At 41.5% G+C, this 13,601-nt stretch overlaps 1 protein-coding gene across 2 annotated transcripts in view; it reads left to right on the top strand.

Annotated features, from left to right (window-relative positions):
• The window catches only part of ASMTL (acetylserotonin O-methyltransferase like), a 44,569-nt gene that overhangs the window by 10,888 nt on the left and 20,080 nt on the right, over window positions 1–13,601 (top strand). For both annotated transcript variants that reach the window (XM_074966080.1, XM_074966089.1), the window contains exon 6: window positions 4,337–4,445. In XM_074966080.1, the coding sequence (XP_074822181.1) occupies window positions 4,337–4,445 (109 nt within the window). The remainder of the gene's footprint in view (window positions 1–4,336; window positions 4,446–13,601) is intronic.

Raw genomic sequence — 13,601 nt, 5'->3', positions numbered from 1 at the left:
ATTAAGAATAGAATAGGCACTTCATTGAAATCAGTAGGGCTACTGAAAGAGAGCCTGATCCAGTCCCCACTGAAGTCAGTGGGAGTATCTCCCCGCTCACTTCAGCGGACATTGGATCAGGCCCAGAGTAAACATGAGAAAGGTGGCGGAATCCGATCCATAGTCATTTTTTTTGCTGGGCTTTATTCTGGTGAGAATGAAGGGGCTATTTTGTTCAAGTATGGTGAAGATTATCACATGTATGGGTCCTACTTAGTTTCTTAATATCTAGGTTTTAAAGAGAATGGCTTTCTAGAAAATTACTTTTCCATTATTAATAGCGGTTCTAATAAATCTGTTGGGTGGTAGGTGAAAAAATGGTTTGTTCATTAACTTTTAACTGTGCAGTCCTGGGTTTGAGATTGACCTGGACCATATTTTGTTTCATAAATAATTCATTAAAATGTGTGGGTTTCTGACCAGTAAGGGATTTCTCCATCAAATTATGCTGACCAATATGGTCTCATTGTTTCCTTGTACTCCCCCATTGGTCTGTCTATATCCATCTGTTGTCTCATATCTTATACTTTAGATTGTAAGGTCTTTAGGGCAGGAACTGTCTTTGTTCTGTGTCTGTACAGCAACAAGCACAATAGCATCCTGGTTCATGACTAGGGCTCCTAGGTAGTATAACAGCAATAATAAATATTATGGTTTCCTACCATCATTCCACACATGGGGTAAAATCCTGGCACTCTTGAACTTGATGGCAAAGCTCCCACTGAGTTCAGTAAAGTCAGGATTTCACTCAGGGAACTCCCAGAAGTATCAGTTGTCTGAAATTTGTCCAAATCTCTTGCCCCTCTTTCTCTGTTTGCAGATGCCATACAACTCTCTGAAAAGCTTTTTTCAGAATAAATGCTTTTACCTTTAAAAACCAAACCAGTTGTATCAGCAGCCCAGTACCCATATAAAAAATGTGCATATGCAGTGGTGGGAGAAACTACTGTAAAAAAGTTGTCCAGTGGTTTTCAAAGGGTAAACAGTAATTTAAAATGTATAGACTCTTCTTTTGACTTTTACAAGCAAGTAAAGAGGAGCAATCCGGTACTATTGAGAGTATGACAGCAGATTCCATTTTGAGTATATGCACTTAAGCCAAAGCAGCATTTGATGAATGAAAAGTATTCCCCAGAATATTGCAATTAACAGAAAAGTTCCTGGAGTGCACCATTTTTCAGTTAGCAGATCATTAAAAAGCCTGTTACCAAGCATCGTGTTACAGAATGACCACATTGTCATCTTGAAAGGACATTGTCAATTTATGTTTAATCACTTATGCATAATTGTTTTTACTCACTGTTTGTAACCTTCTTGATGAAATCCGAAAGTTGCTTTATGAGAAATGTTAATGTTTTCCATCACTCACACTGTAGTATTTGGATAAAGCTCTTTATCTCTGATCCATACTGCAGTTCTCTGAGTATTTTGCCAAGAAACTTCCACTGCTGTCAGAATATTAACTAGTGATCTGCAGTGCAGATAAGAGGAGAATATTGCCCTTGGTTTGGTAGGGAAGAGGGAGGGAAACATAATGCTCTATCATTCATTTGGGCCTACTTATAGAGCATTACGTTTCCTTCCTTCTTCCCTACCAAACCAAGAGCAATATTCTCCTCTTATCTGCACTGCAGATCACTAGTTAAAAATATATATATATTTGGCAGTATGCTTCAGATCCCTTGGAGCAACCCACATGGGCTCTAATTCCAGCACTCAAAGGCTTTTTTCCATGCAGCGAAATCTGCACAACTCTGCATTGCAGGTTGCTCACAACCAGCTTCGAGCTACAGAAACCAAAAGTGCTTGTGTCGGCTTAAATGGGATGTTACAGCTCAGCGCTGCTCTCTACTGCTGCAGAGGAAATGTTAGGATAATAGGGATTGCTGGATGACACAGACTGCTGCTTGCAGCTATTGTATGTGCTTATATGCACTGCTGCAGTTGTATGCTGTGACACATTGCTAGATATAATGGCATTCAGAATGTTAGGGGGGTGGCTACTGCATTTCTTTTACTCTGTTTCTGATTGCATGTCCACTGAATCTGATTTTGAGCTAGGCAGATTTCCTGCCAGTGCAGGCAATCAACCAGTAGTCATGCAATGACAGAATTAATTCTGGGAGCATTCCATAAAGGGTGAATAAGCTCTTCCTGTCCAAATTTCATCCTACTATGATTCTCTCTCTCTCCCTCTCCACCTGGATAGAGAGTTACATGCTGTGACTCTGCAGAATTAGACAATGTGGGGTTTTACTCACTTTGGCTTTCTTGAATAGATATTCCACTTGCACTTGGGAGTAAGCCCTTGTCTTGCTTGCTTCTGGGGGAATTCTGCATCAAACATTTAAAAATTCTGAGCACAATATTTTAAAATTCTGCATAATTTTTGTCAAAATAACACAATATAATCAAGCTGGTTTCTGTTATTTTGGTAATTTATTTAAACTAGAATACAGAGAATGGTAGCGAGGAGCATTAGAGGAAATCGCCAAAACCCCTTTGTCTAATAGTATATTGCTAGTATTAACCCTTTACTTCTAGTTATTAGTCAACAAATATGTGCAGCCATATGCTGAGTGCTACATCATAGGCGACGGAAGAGGAAGTGAGGGCTGGGGACTCAAACTCACAATTTTTACTGGCTACTGACCATCTCCAAAAAGGTCAGTAGCAAAAAGTTCATGGAGCACATTTTGATAGGAAAGTTTTTCAGTCCAAACATTTGGACCAGTTCTAATCACTAAAGCACCATATGGTCCTTTACAATACAGCTCCTTTAGACCACTCTGGCAATGTAAAGAAGCCTTAAAATTTTTACAGCTATTTTATACTCCTGGGGGAATTCACTAAGCAGGCAGGCTTCTGCATTCTGCTCTGCCTGAGGGAACAGAGCCTGCTCCACGCCTACCTCTTCAGAAACACCCCAGAGCCCTGCCCCTCCACACTGAGCATGCTGCAATTGCGAGCAAGAGGGACAGAGTGTGTCTCTCGCACACCACTGCCCAGCCCCCTACCCCCCAGTGGTGATTTATGTCTCTACCAGCTGCTCTGGGTGCCCAAACCAACCTGCCTGCATTACTGGGGATGGGTCGCATGACCTCTCTTGCAGCTTCCCTTTGCTTCCCCTTTTTCCGCGGGGAAGCAAAGAAATCTGCAGGGGCCGTGAATTCTGCGCAAGCGCAGTGATGCAGAATTCCCCCAGGAGTAGCATATATATATATATATATATATATATATATATATATATATATATATATATATATATATATATATATAGGAATCTGGACCTTTCACTGACAAAGGCCATTAATAAGGGAGGCAAGGAAGTAGGTCAAATTTTTGAGCCCACTAACCTTAAAAGCATCTCTTAAATACATCTCTTCCTAAAATAGAATCAAAAGTCTGCCTGTATAACTGTTTTCTCGGGTGAACAATGTCGGTTGCAGAGTATTCAAAAGGTAAACTATTTATCAAGAGTTATTTTATCCTTTAGTCTCATTACTGGTTTGCGAAAGTCTCCCTGTAGAACTGTGAAATTAAAGTGCCTGAAACCACTATGACTTATTGCTAAAAGCAGCCAAGTCAGTAGGCTGTAAATTGGCCATTCAGCAGTCTGTTTGACCAAGGCAAGAGGGGAGGGAGTTTTGGATGCCACAGAAAGGGCAGCTTGACCCCATATCCTTCCTGATAAGAATTGTGTTGAAGTTGCTGATACATGCATTTTTAGAAGAGCAGGATGTGCCCCAGGAATGTCTATTGGGGCCTCAAGGCTGCAAACTCTGGAAAAACCCACACCTGGTTAATCAATAATCAGAAGGAGCTTCTTGCTTGCTCATTGGAACTGCTTGCTTAACAAGTTTTCTTTAAGGGACATGTAATTCTATTACTAATGTGTAAATAAGGGGGAAAAGTTTGAGGTAGGGGGACTCTTCGGGACTGGACTCTCCCTCTGGATTCATCTTGTGTTCCGCACTGGCAGATGGGCTGCCGCTGTGCCACTCGAGAGCCACACTCAGCTTCGGTAATTATTGAGGGTTGGGAGTGTTTTACTAACCTGTTGCGGAGGTGTGTAAGTAAAGTTTACTTGAGACTAAGTAAAGTTTAGCTTTAAAAGAAAGCACTGTTGTGTTGTCCTGTTTGTGCCAGCCATCTAGCGTTCGGATGGCCATGTCTCCCCTGATTTATTTCCTGACACCACCTCCCACAGAGTAAAAGTTACCAAGAGCTTTGGGTTGAAAGAACCCCGGGTAACAATGTTACAATTCTTTGTTTACAGTGGGATTTTTTGTTGTAGATAATCGTCTGGAGACTGAAGTCACTGATTTTTATGAAGAGACAAAAGTTAAATTTGCTGAACTATCTGAGGAGCTTTTGTGGGAGTATATTCACAGTGGTGAACCAATGTAAGTAGGCTGCTGAACGCAGCACATCTAACTTCAGTTTAGGCCTTAAGACATTGTTGGCCTCAAATACAAAGGAAGCAGTATGCCACGTTTTGGGGGGAAATTGGCCGTGTGTATATGCAGTTGTTGATGTGCTGTGTGAAACAAAAAGGAAGTTAATGTTGCATTCACAACATTGACTAGGATTTGAATGCCCAGGGTGGAAACTCTGAACCCAATCTTTTTAAGCATGCTAGCAGTCTTTTTCTCAATAGCCCCTTAATTTGAAAGTTCAGGCAATGGATGGCACAATGGAATTGTGCAGTATTCTGTTTTAGGCCCAGTTTTAGTTTAATTATTGCCTGATCCCAATGAAGGTAATTGGAACCCATCTACTGACTTCAGTGAGCAATGAAACAGATTGTTAGTGAGAAAAGAATTAGGCCCTCAATGGATATAGTATGGAAAGTTGGAAGAGCCTTAGCTTATCCTTACACTTACAATGAACTCTATCCTGCATTCTGTGAGGCACTTTCAACTCCTACTGAAGTCAGCTGGTGTTTAGGACATGCAGCAGCTCACAGTAGTGAGGATATAGAGCCAGTTATCATTGCATGTTCCAGTTATGAGTGCACTACCTACAGCAGAACTCTTACAAAGTGGAGAAAACACTTGCATTTGTTTTGTATTAATCAGCACTAATAAATGTCCATGTTGATACTAACAGCTTAATCAAGATATACAGAGAGCTGGAAGGAGTCTTTGCTTAGATTTATCTATGAGTTGAGTCATTAACAGCTACAGGCTTCTTACCTGTAAACCAATAATGGGGCAGCGGCTGCTGAAGGGACTGTAATGTTAAAGCTTCTCATCTCTATGGAAAACTATGCAAACACATACAGAATCAATACAGAAGTGGCTGCACTGCCTTCAGTGGAAGACAGGCCTGGAATTAGCAGGGTTACTGTCCGTAAGGGTTACAGTGTGCAAATTACATGGGGAAATTGACAGACTATGTTCCCACATTAGTTTGACTCTAGCCACTGCTACTGGGGAGGGATAGGTAATAAAAAAAAACCCACTAGACTGTAAATCTAATTTAAAAAAAAATACAGGTGAAGGTTTTATATTGCTACAGAGAAAGATGCAAGTTTTTCTGTTGTATGGATTTGTACTCCTCATGATTCATAGATTCCAAGCCCAGAGAGGACCACTGCGATCATCCAGTCTGACCTCCTGTGTAACACAGGCTATAGAACTTCCCCAAAATAGAGCAGATCTTCTAGAAAAACATCCAATTTTGTTTTTGAAATTGCCAGTGATGGAAAATCTACCATGACCCTTAGTAAATTGTTCCAATGGTTGATTACCCTCACTTTTTAAAACTTGCATCTTATTTCCAGTCTGAATTTGTTTAGCTTCAACTTCCAGCCCATGTTTCATGTTTTTCTGTTAGACTGAAGAGTCTATTATCAAATATTTATTCCCCATCTAGGTACTTAAAGACTGTAATCAAGTCACCTCTTAACCTTCTCTTTGTTAAGATGAAGAAATTGAGCTCCTTGAATCTATCACTATAAGGCATGTTTTCCACTCCTTTTAATAATTCTCATGACTCTTCTCTAAACCCTCTCTAATTTATCAACATCCTTCTTCAATTTGGGACACCAACTCTGAAAACAGTATTCCAATAATGGTTACACCAATGCCAAATAATATAACCTCCCTGCTCCTACTTGAGATTCCCGTTCATCTATCTCAGGATTGCATTAGTCCTTTTGGCAGCTGATTATTCACCACAACCTCCAAATCTTTTCCAGAGTCATGGCTTCTCAGGATAGCGTCCCTGACCCTGTAAGCATTGCCTACATTTTGTTCCTAGATGTATACATTTACATTTAACCATATTAAAATGCATATTATTTGTTTGTGCTCGGCTTACAGAGTGATCTGGATCATTTGATATCAGTGAACTGTCCTCCTTTGTTATTTACCAGAGCCCCAATTTTTGTCATCTTCAAACTTTGAGTGATGATTTTATGTTTTCTTCTAGGACATTGATATAAATGTTAAAGAGCGTAAAGTCAAGAACTGATCTCTGTGGAACCCTACTACAAATACACCTTGATAACAATTCCCCATTTACAGTTACATTTTGACGCCTGTCAGTTAGCCAGCTTTTAATCTGTTTTAGTATGCTCCATGTTCATTTTATATTGTTCTAAATATTTAATCAAAATGTCATGCAGTACTAAGTCAAACACCTTGCATCAACACTATTGTGTTTATCAACCAAAATTGTAATTCATTAACTTTGACATGGGTTGAGTAAAATCCTAAACAATTGCACTTAACTAGACGTAGTTTTTTGTCTCAAAAATGTGATCTGTTTGTTTTTTATTCTTCTGGGGAAAGTCAGACCATTCAGGTAGTGCTTTCTTGGTGTTCTCAGTAAAATAAATGGTAGTAATCATGCAGTGGATCAGAGTTTGAGACTAATGGAGTCTTTCATCTCCAAGTCAGCATGGGCTGAATCCTTTGGTGGTGTGGGGTTGAAAAGTCTTTCTGGTGCTGAGACCCTTCTGAGTCATGTAATAGGCTTATTGACAGCTCTGAAAAGAGCAGCATTGCTGTGCTGTGGAGAAAGTTTTTTCCAGCCATCTTTGGATACATGGAATATCGCACAATGTGGGATCTTACAGGATGTAAAAAGCGGGAGGGAAATAAGAGATGAACTTTCTTGATTTGGAGAATAACCCTTCATATTTCTAAATCAACTAGGTCATTTTGTCTTATTCAGCTGATGTTTTTAAATTCATTTTAATCTGTGAATGCCATTAACATTCCCTCGAGAGAGAAGATGTTAAATAAAATTGAACCTAGCACAAATCCTTAGTCTTTACTATCAAGCACTATCAGGCCTTGTGTGTCCTCCCTTTTATCCAAGCCTACTTGAATGAGGTTTTCAAGAAGATTTCAGGAGACACTTACAACTGAATTTTAATAAAGCATTTATTAGAATTGCCATGTTCCCTCTTATTCTCCCTCCACCCACCCGGCCTCCACTAATTAGCCAGCAGTCTTAGAATGTCATGAGCGTTCATGGAGACAAGTGGGTTTGTATAAAATTTAAGTAGCACTAATCAGTCCAAGGCTGGGGAAGTGAGAAATCTAAGGAAGCTATAGCGCTTACACATTATGTATCTTTAAAAGAATTGCCAGATCTGTCACTTCACCCAGTACTGCGTGATTTTGTAATCCATTATATTACATATACTTTACACCCAGCTATAGACCAGATCATTGGCCCCTGCTCCACCCTTCTTCAGCTACCTCTGCAGTACGATGCCCAGGAAACTGTGTAGCGCTAGATCTATACAACTAGCTCTACACCATCTATTCCAGCCGTCTTGTAGCATAGGAGCTGTGTTGAAGGTGAAAGGGTAAGTCTCCAGAGTGCCTTTCACTCTGGAATCCTGAGCCGGTGGAACAGCCCCTCAGCGGTTGTTACTTTTAGCATAAGTAAGTTAGTGCAGCCTCAGACCTTGTGTTAGGAGCTGAGCTGGCCTCCAGCTGACTCTGAGATCAGGAGAGTGCAAAGGTGATTTTGAACTATTTTTGTCCCAGTCCGCTAGGGTGCTGCAATAAACATAGCTCTGCTGGATCTGAAGATTTGGCTCCATAACTCTTAATTTCCTGTCATGTTTAAAACCTCAACCTTCATGTTCCATTGGCCTTGCTTTTGGCTAATAATAATATAATCACATTTAGTAGGATAAGAGGAACCAATGTAAATTCGACCCAAACAAGAATAATTAAATCTGGGGCAGGAGCAGTTTGTTACAAAGAATAAGGTGATCACTTGGGCTGTGTGGGGGAAAAATACATTTTTTTAGAGTACACATTAGCAGAGAAATTCCCAGTATGCTTTTGGGAACACTGATTTAGTGAACTAATCTCCCTCGAGTATGCAACTGATGAAAAAAATGAGATTTGAGGGGCAAACTATTGGGATTTTTAGATAGAATTTAAAGTTTAGCATGAGAAATCCAGGTGTTGTGATTATGGCCTCTGGAAGAGTGAGAGAGCATTGCTGAAGCACAGCTGCAGCAGAATTACAGTTGGGAGGAATTGGACGGCACATCTTAGCTGTTCTTTCTGCTACCAGACTGTTAATTAACAGCGAGAGACCGAGGTGGGCTTCTGGGGGTCAAAAGTTCACATAATTTATTCTGCCCCTCTCTGAGACAGATCAGACTGAAAACTGTATACCTGAGAGGAGGGGAAGCATCTGCTCTGGGTTGATGTGGGCGTAATTGAGGATACCAACCTACAAATTACATGCAAACCAATGTGTGCCCTGGGAAGAGGAAGTTTTTCTTTCATCCATCTTTTCCTGTGTCCATTTATATAGGCTAAAGCAGTCCTCTACTGAAGAACTTGTTCAGACATTACTTCTGCGCCAAATAAGAAGCTTTTTCTTGTGAGGGTCCAGCTTCATGATGTCATGGCCAACTTAGTCATTACACAGAATACCAAGAAGCAAAGCAATACATTTCTGTATTATTGAGGATTGCATCAAGTTGCTGGTGACATGGTGGACAAAACCCAAGAACCCTGTAATACAAAGATTGGCTTAATCAGTGCTTCTGATATTTACTAGACTCCTTTGAGACAGGGTCTAAATCTACAAGCACGAAGCAGATAAAAAAATGATGTGGAAAGCATTGTCCTGGGGCAGCATATTGGTGATGAGCCCAGCTTCCCTCTCAAACTTCTGGAAAGGGTGCTGAAATGGCTTCTGGGGCTGTCCCTGGATTCTGCACAGGGATTCTTTCATATCACTCTCTAGGTAGTGGGTGTCGGACAAATAGGAAGCCTCCCAATCTTTTGCCTGCTGGTGGGGAGAAAATATAACACTGTTCTCTCCCTCTGGCTCCCCCCCTCCCCCCACTCTCCTTCCCACCCTGGAGCTTCCTACTTGCTGTGAGCATCTTTACTATCTCCTTCCCGCAGCTGTCTGAATGGTTTTGGGGGGGAAGGGCTGGGCCTTAGCTATTCTATACCTCCTGGGTTCTGTGACATTACTCAGGGGATCCTATCTGCTACTCCCTTGCTCCAGCTTCTATTTTGGAATCTCTTCTCCAGTGGTAATGAAAAGCTCTAGTGCAGTGGTTCCCAAACTGGGGTTTGCAAAATGTTACAGGGGATTCTCAGGGGGAAAAAAATCCCTAATGGTGGACAGAGTTGTCCCTAGGGACCCCAGGCAGCATGGGGCCAGCAGCCCGGAGCCCCTGGACTTCCAAGAGCGAAGCAGATCAAAGCAAGCATATCTATCAGACTGAGGAGATTTAAACTTCAAGACTCCTTATAAGAAATGGAAAGGGAGGTGGATATTTTTTGCTGTTTTTTAAATTAAATAGGCAGCTAGTATTGTTTTTAAATTTATTATGAAGAACCAGTTTAAGCTTTGTTGTAATGTGCGGCGTTTGCTTGGACTGCTCAAGACCTGAATGCTTGTGTAGGAGGAACTCTTCGAGTTGGCTTCTTAAACACCATCATGCTGTTTCACGTCTGATACTCCTTGATGAAACCTAGGAGCCTTGTCTTATACCAAGCTTATTCAAAGTGATACAAGCTACGAAAGTGAGATCTTGGAAGAGTGTTGCCGTTTTCATAATGTAATAAAAATACTGTAATGATAGATAATAATAAACAGTGTGTAATCATGTCATAAACACAAATTTTATATTTTCAAGATCACTGCTTTTATCATTTATACTCAGGGAAAGGAGAAAATCCCTGGAAATATTCATTTTGAGGAGCAGGTTCGCGAGACTTGACGTTTTAGTGAAATGGGTTCACAGGTGGTTAAAGTTTGGGAACCACTGCTCTCGTGCCATTCTCTGCTTCTGCTCTTAATTCCCAAGCAGCAGCAAATTAATATGAATGTGATTTCTGTCAATTTCATTGCCCTCCACAGGGCTTTCAATAACAGCAATTAAACCAGCAAGAGTACTGCAACTTGGGAAGGCTCTAAGTATCAATGACACAGGCACAAGAATCCTAGAAATGTAGGACTGGAAGGGACCTCGATAGGCCGTTATGGGGTATGGCTACACTTGCAAATGTAGAGCGCTTTGAGTTTAAACCCGCCTTCAGAGAGCGCAGTAGAGTGCTGCAGTCTGTCCACCCTAACAGCTTCAAGCGCACTGGCGTGGCCACGTTTGCAGCACTTGCAGCGGCATTGGGAATCGTGCATTATGGGCAGCTATCCCAGCATGCAACTGACTGCAGCGTGCTTTTCAAATTGTGGGGGTGGGGTGGAGTGTGACAGGGAGTGTGTTGTATGTATGTGGGGGTAGAGAGAGTTGGTTTTTTGGGGGGCTGAGAGCATGTCAGCATGCTGTCTTGTAAGTTCATACAGCAGCAGACCTTCCCTTCCCCTGCCACCCCTGCCTCTCTCTCACACACAGTATTCCACACTAATGGCTTGCTTTGTCTCGGAGCCGGCTGTCAGAAACGGAGCTTTCAAAGGGCATATCCGCATTCCTATGTGAGTTCAAAACCATGACAAGAGTGGCCACTTGACTTAAGGGGATTATGGGACGTTTCTGGAGGCTGATCAGAGCGCAGTAATGCAACACCTCGTTCAAACCAGCGCCCGGGCGTTTCAGCCACTACGCAACAAGCGTTAATCTTCTCGCCGAGGTGTAATACCAGGAGCGCTCTAGCCGTGGAGTCAGAGCACTCTACGTGCCTTGCCAGCATGGACGGGTAGTGAGCTAGGGTGCCCGGGGCTGCTTTAATGCACTCTAACTTGCAAGTGTGGCCAAGCCCTATGTCCAGTTCCCTGCACTGAGGCAGGGCTATGTATTATCTAGACCATCCGTGACAGGTGTTTGTCTAACCTGTTCTTTAAAATCTCCAATGACTGAGATTCCACAACTTGCCTAGGTAATTTGTTCCAGTGCTTATCTATCCTTCCAGTTAGGAAGTTTTTCTTGATGTCAAACCTAAATCTCCCTTGCTGAAATTTAAGCCCATTGCTTCTTGTCCTATCCTCACTGGTTAAAGAGATCAATTTATCACCCTCCTCTTTATAACAACCTTTTATGTACGTGAAGACTGTTATCATGTCCCCCCTCCCCCAGTCTTCTCTTCTCCAGACTAAATTTCTTCAATCTTTCCTCATTGATCATATGTTTTAGACCTTTTATCATTTTTGTTGCTCTCCTCTGGACTTGCTCCAATTTGTTCATATCTTTCCTGAAGTGTGGTGTCCAGAATTGGACACAGTATTCCAGTTGAGGCCTTATCAATGCTGAGTAGAGTAGAAGAATTACTTCTCATGCCTTGCTTACAACACTTCTGGTACTACATCCCAGAATGATGTTCGCTTTTTTTTTTTTTTTTTTTTTTTTGCAAAAGTGGTACATGTTGACTTATATTTAGTTTGTGATCCACTATGACCCCCAGAACCTTTCTGCAGTTCTCCTTCCTAGGCAGTCATTTCCCATTTTCTATGCGTGCAGCTGATTGTTCCTTCCTAACTGTAACACTTTGCATTTGTCCTTATTTAGTTTCATCCTATTTATTTCAGACCATTTCTCCAGTTTGTCAAGATCATTTTGAATTCTAATCCTGTCCTCCAAAGCGCTTGCAGCCCCTCCCAGCTTGGTATCATGAGCAAACTTTAAAAGAAATAGTGCAATGCTAAAGCCAGAAAAAGCCATTGCAAACTGTCAGTCTCTCCACCTGCCTATCTAGGAGGACAGCACTGCTTGGTTCATATTTGTAAAGTTATCATCGCAGCCACCAGGGCTAGCTATTTAACTCCTGAAATGAAAGCTTAGTTTCTGCACCCATGGCACTTTCTCGTCCTAGCATCACACTTGCCAAGAAAAGCTTCCCACCTTCACACCAGAGTGTAGGAGAGTGGATTTTTCAAACCCTGTGCTTAATTATAATCCATAGCAGAGATAGGTGCATGGACAGGCTCTCAAAGAATAAAGGCCAAAGTTACAGTTTGCGTAAGCAGGCACAGTTTTATGGAAGTCAGTGGAGTTGCACCTACCTTGCATCCAGAGTTAATTTGGAACCTGGCTTAACCCATCAAGTTTCTGGAGTTGGATCTAGTCTCTGTATGAAAAGACCATTGACCTGCTGCCTCTCTGCACGTTTCAAAGCTCTGTTAACCATGTGACTCCAGTCCAGTATGGCCTTTCACAGTAGCTAACCTAGTAGAGATTATCCTGCCCATTTACCCATTGTTACATTGTTGAAGTATCACTCATAAATACAATTTTTGGGACATGATTTCCAGGTTGTTTAACAGATGAAAAGGGAGCATTCCCTTGTGCTGTAATTTTTCAGCCCACACCTTTCGAAGTATTCTCCTGAAATAGATACTGTATCCCTTTTCATTGCTTGTAGAACATATTAGGTATATACATGGCTTGCCTTGACCTCAGGAAGAATCACATCCAAGGGCAGTCAGTGAAGCATGTTTTGGTACAATACTGACATTAGTGAGTTGCATTTAAAAAAAGATGGGGTGGGGGGTGTTTAATAGTGGTTAAAAAGTCAAGGTCCTCAAGGGCATTCTTATTAGTTGCGAGATCCAATGTAGGTGAATTGATGTAGTCTACTGCTCTTGCATAATTGATAACCCGAAAACATTGCTTTAGAAAAAGATCTGTGATAGCCACATATCAGTAAATTCATCTAGTCTGAAATGTCAACAAGGTAGTTCACTGCTAGAGTTTACACACACTTTCACAATGGCTCTTTTTTTTTTAAGTATAAATATTTACCAATTCCTTGAAGTTTAGCACTGGAGGAATTATTAGGAGACTAGTGGGAGGGAATTTTAACTCTCGTCAGTGCATATAACCTTTTATTCTCCAATAGAAACAGTGGCTAAGTAATATGTGGCATTGTGTGCAGTTACGTACAGGCAGATGGTGAGGCACTAGGCTAAAAGCTTTGCTGCATGTGTTGTTGATCAGTGAATTTATGCCAAGGGTGAACCTTGGCATGCTGAAAGTCTGACAGCACCTCTTGCCATGGGAGAGGACTGAAGTAAAATGCTAGAAAGGGGTTGTCATAAATATAAAGGGAAGGGTAACCACCTTTCTGTATACAGTGCTATAAAATCCCTCCTGGCCAGAGGCA

This window comes from Natator depressus, chromosome 1 (genome assembly GCF_965152275.1).
Source record: "Natator depressus isolate rNatDep1 chromosome 1, rNatDep2.hap1, whole genome shotgun sequence".
NCBI lineage: Eukaryota > Metazoa > Chordata > Testudines > Cheloniidae > Natator > Natator depressus.
This window is presented reverse-complemented; position numbering and strand designations above follow the sequence as displayed.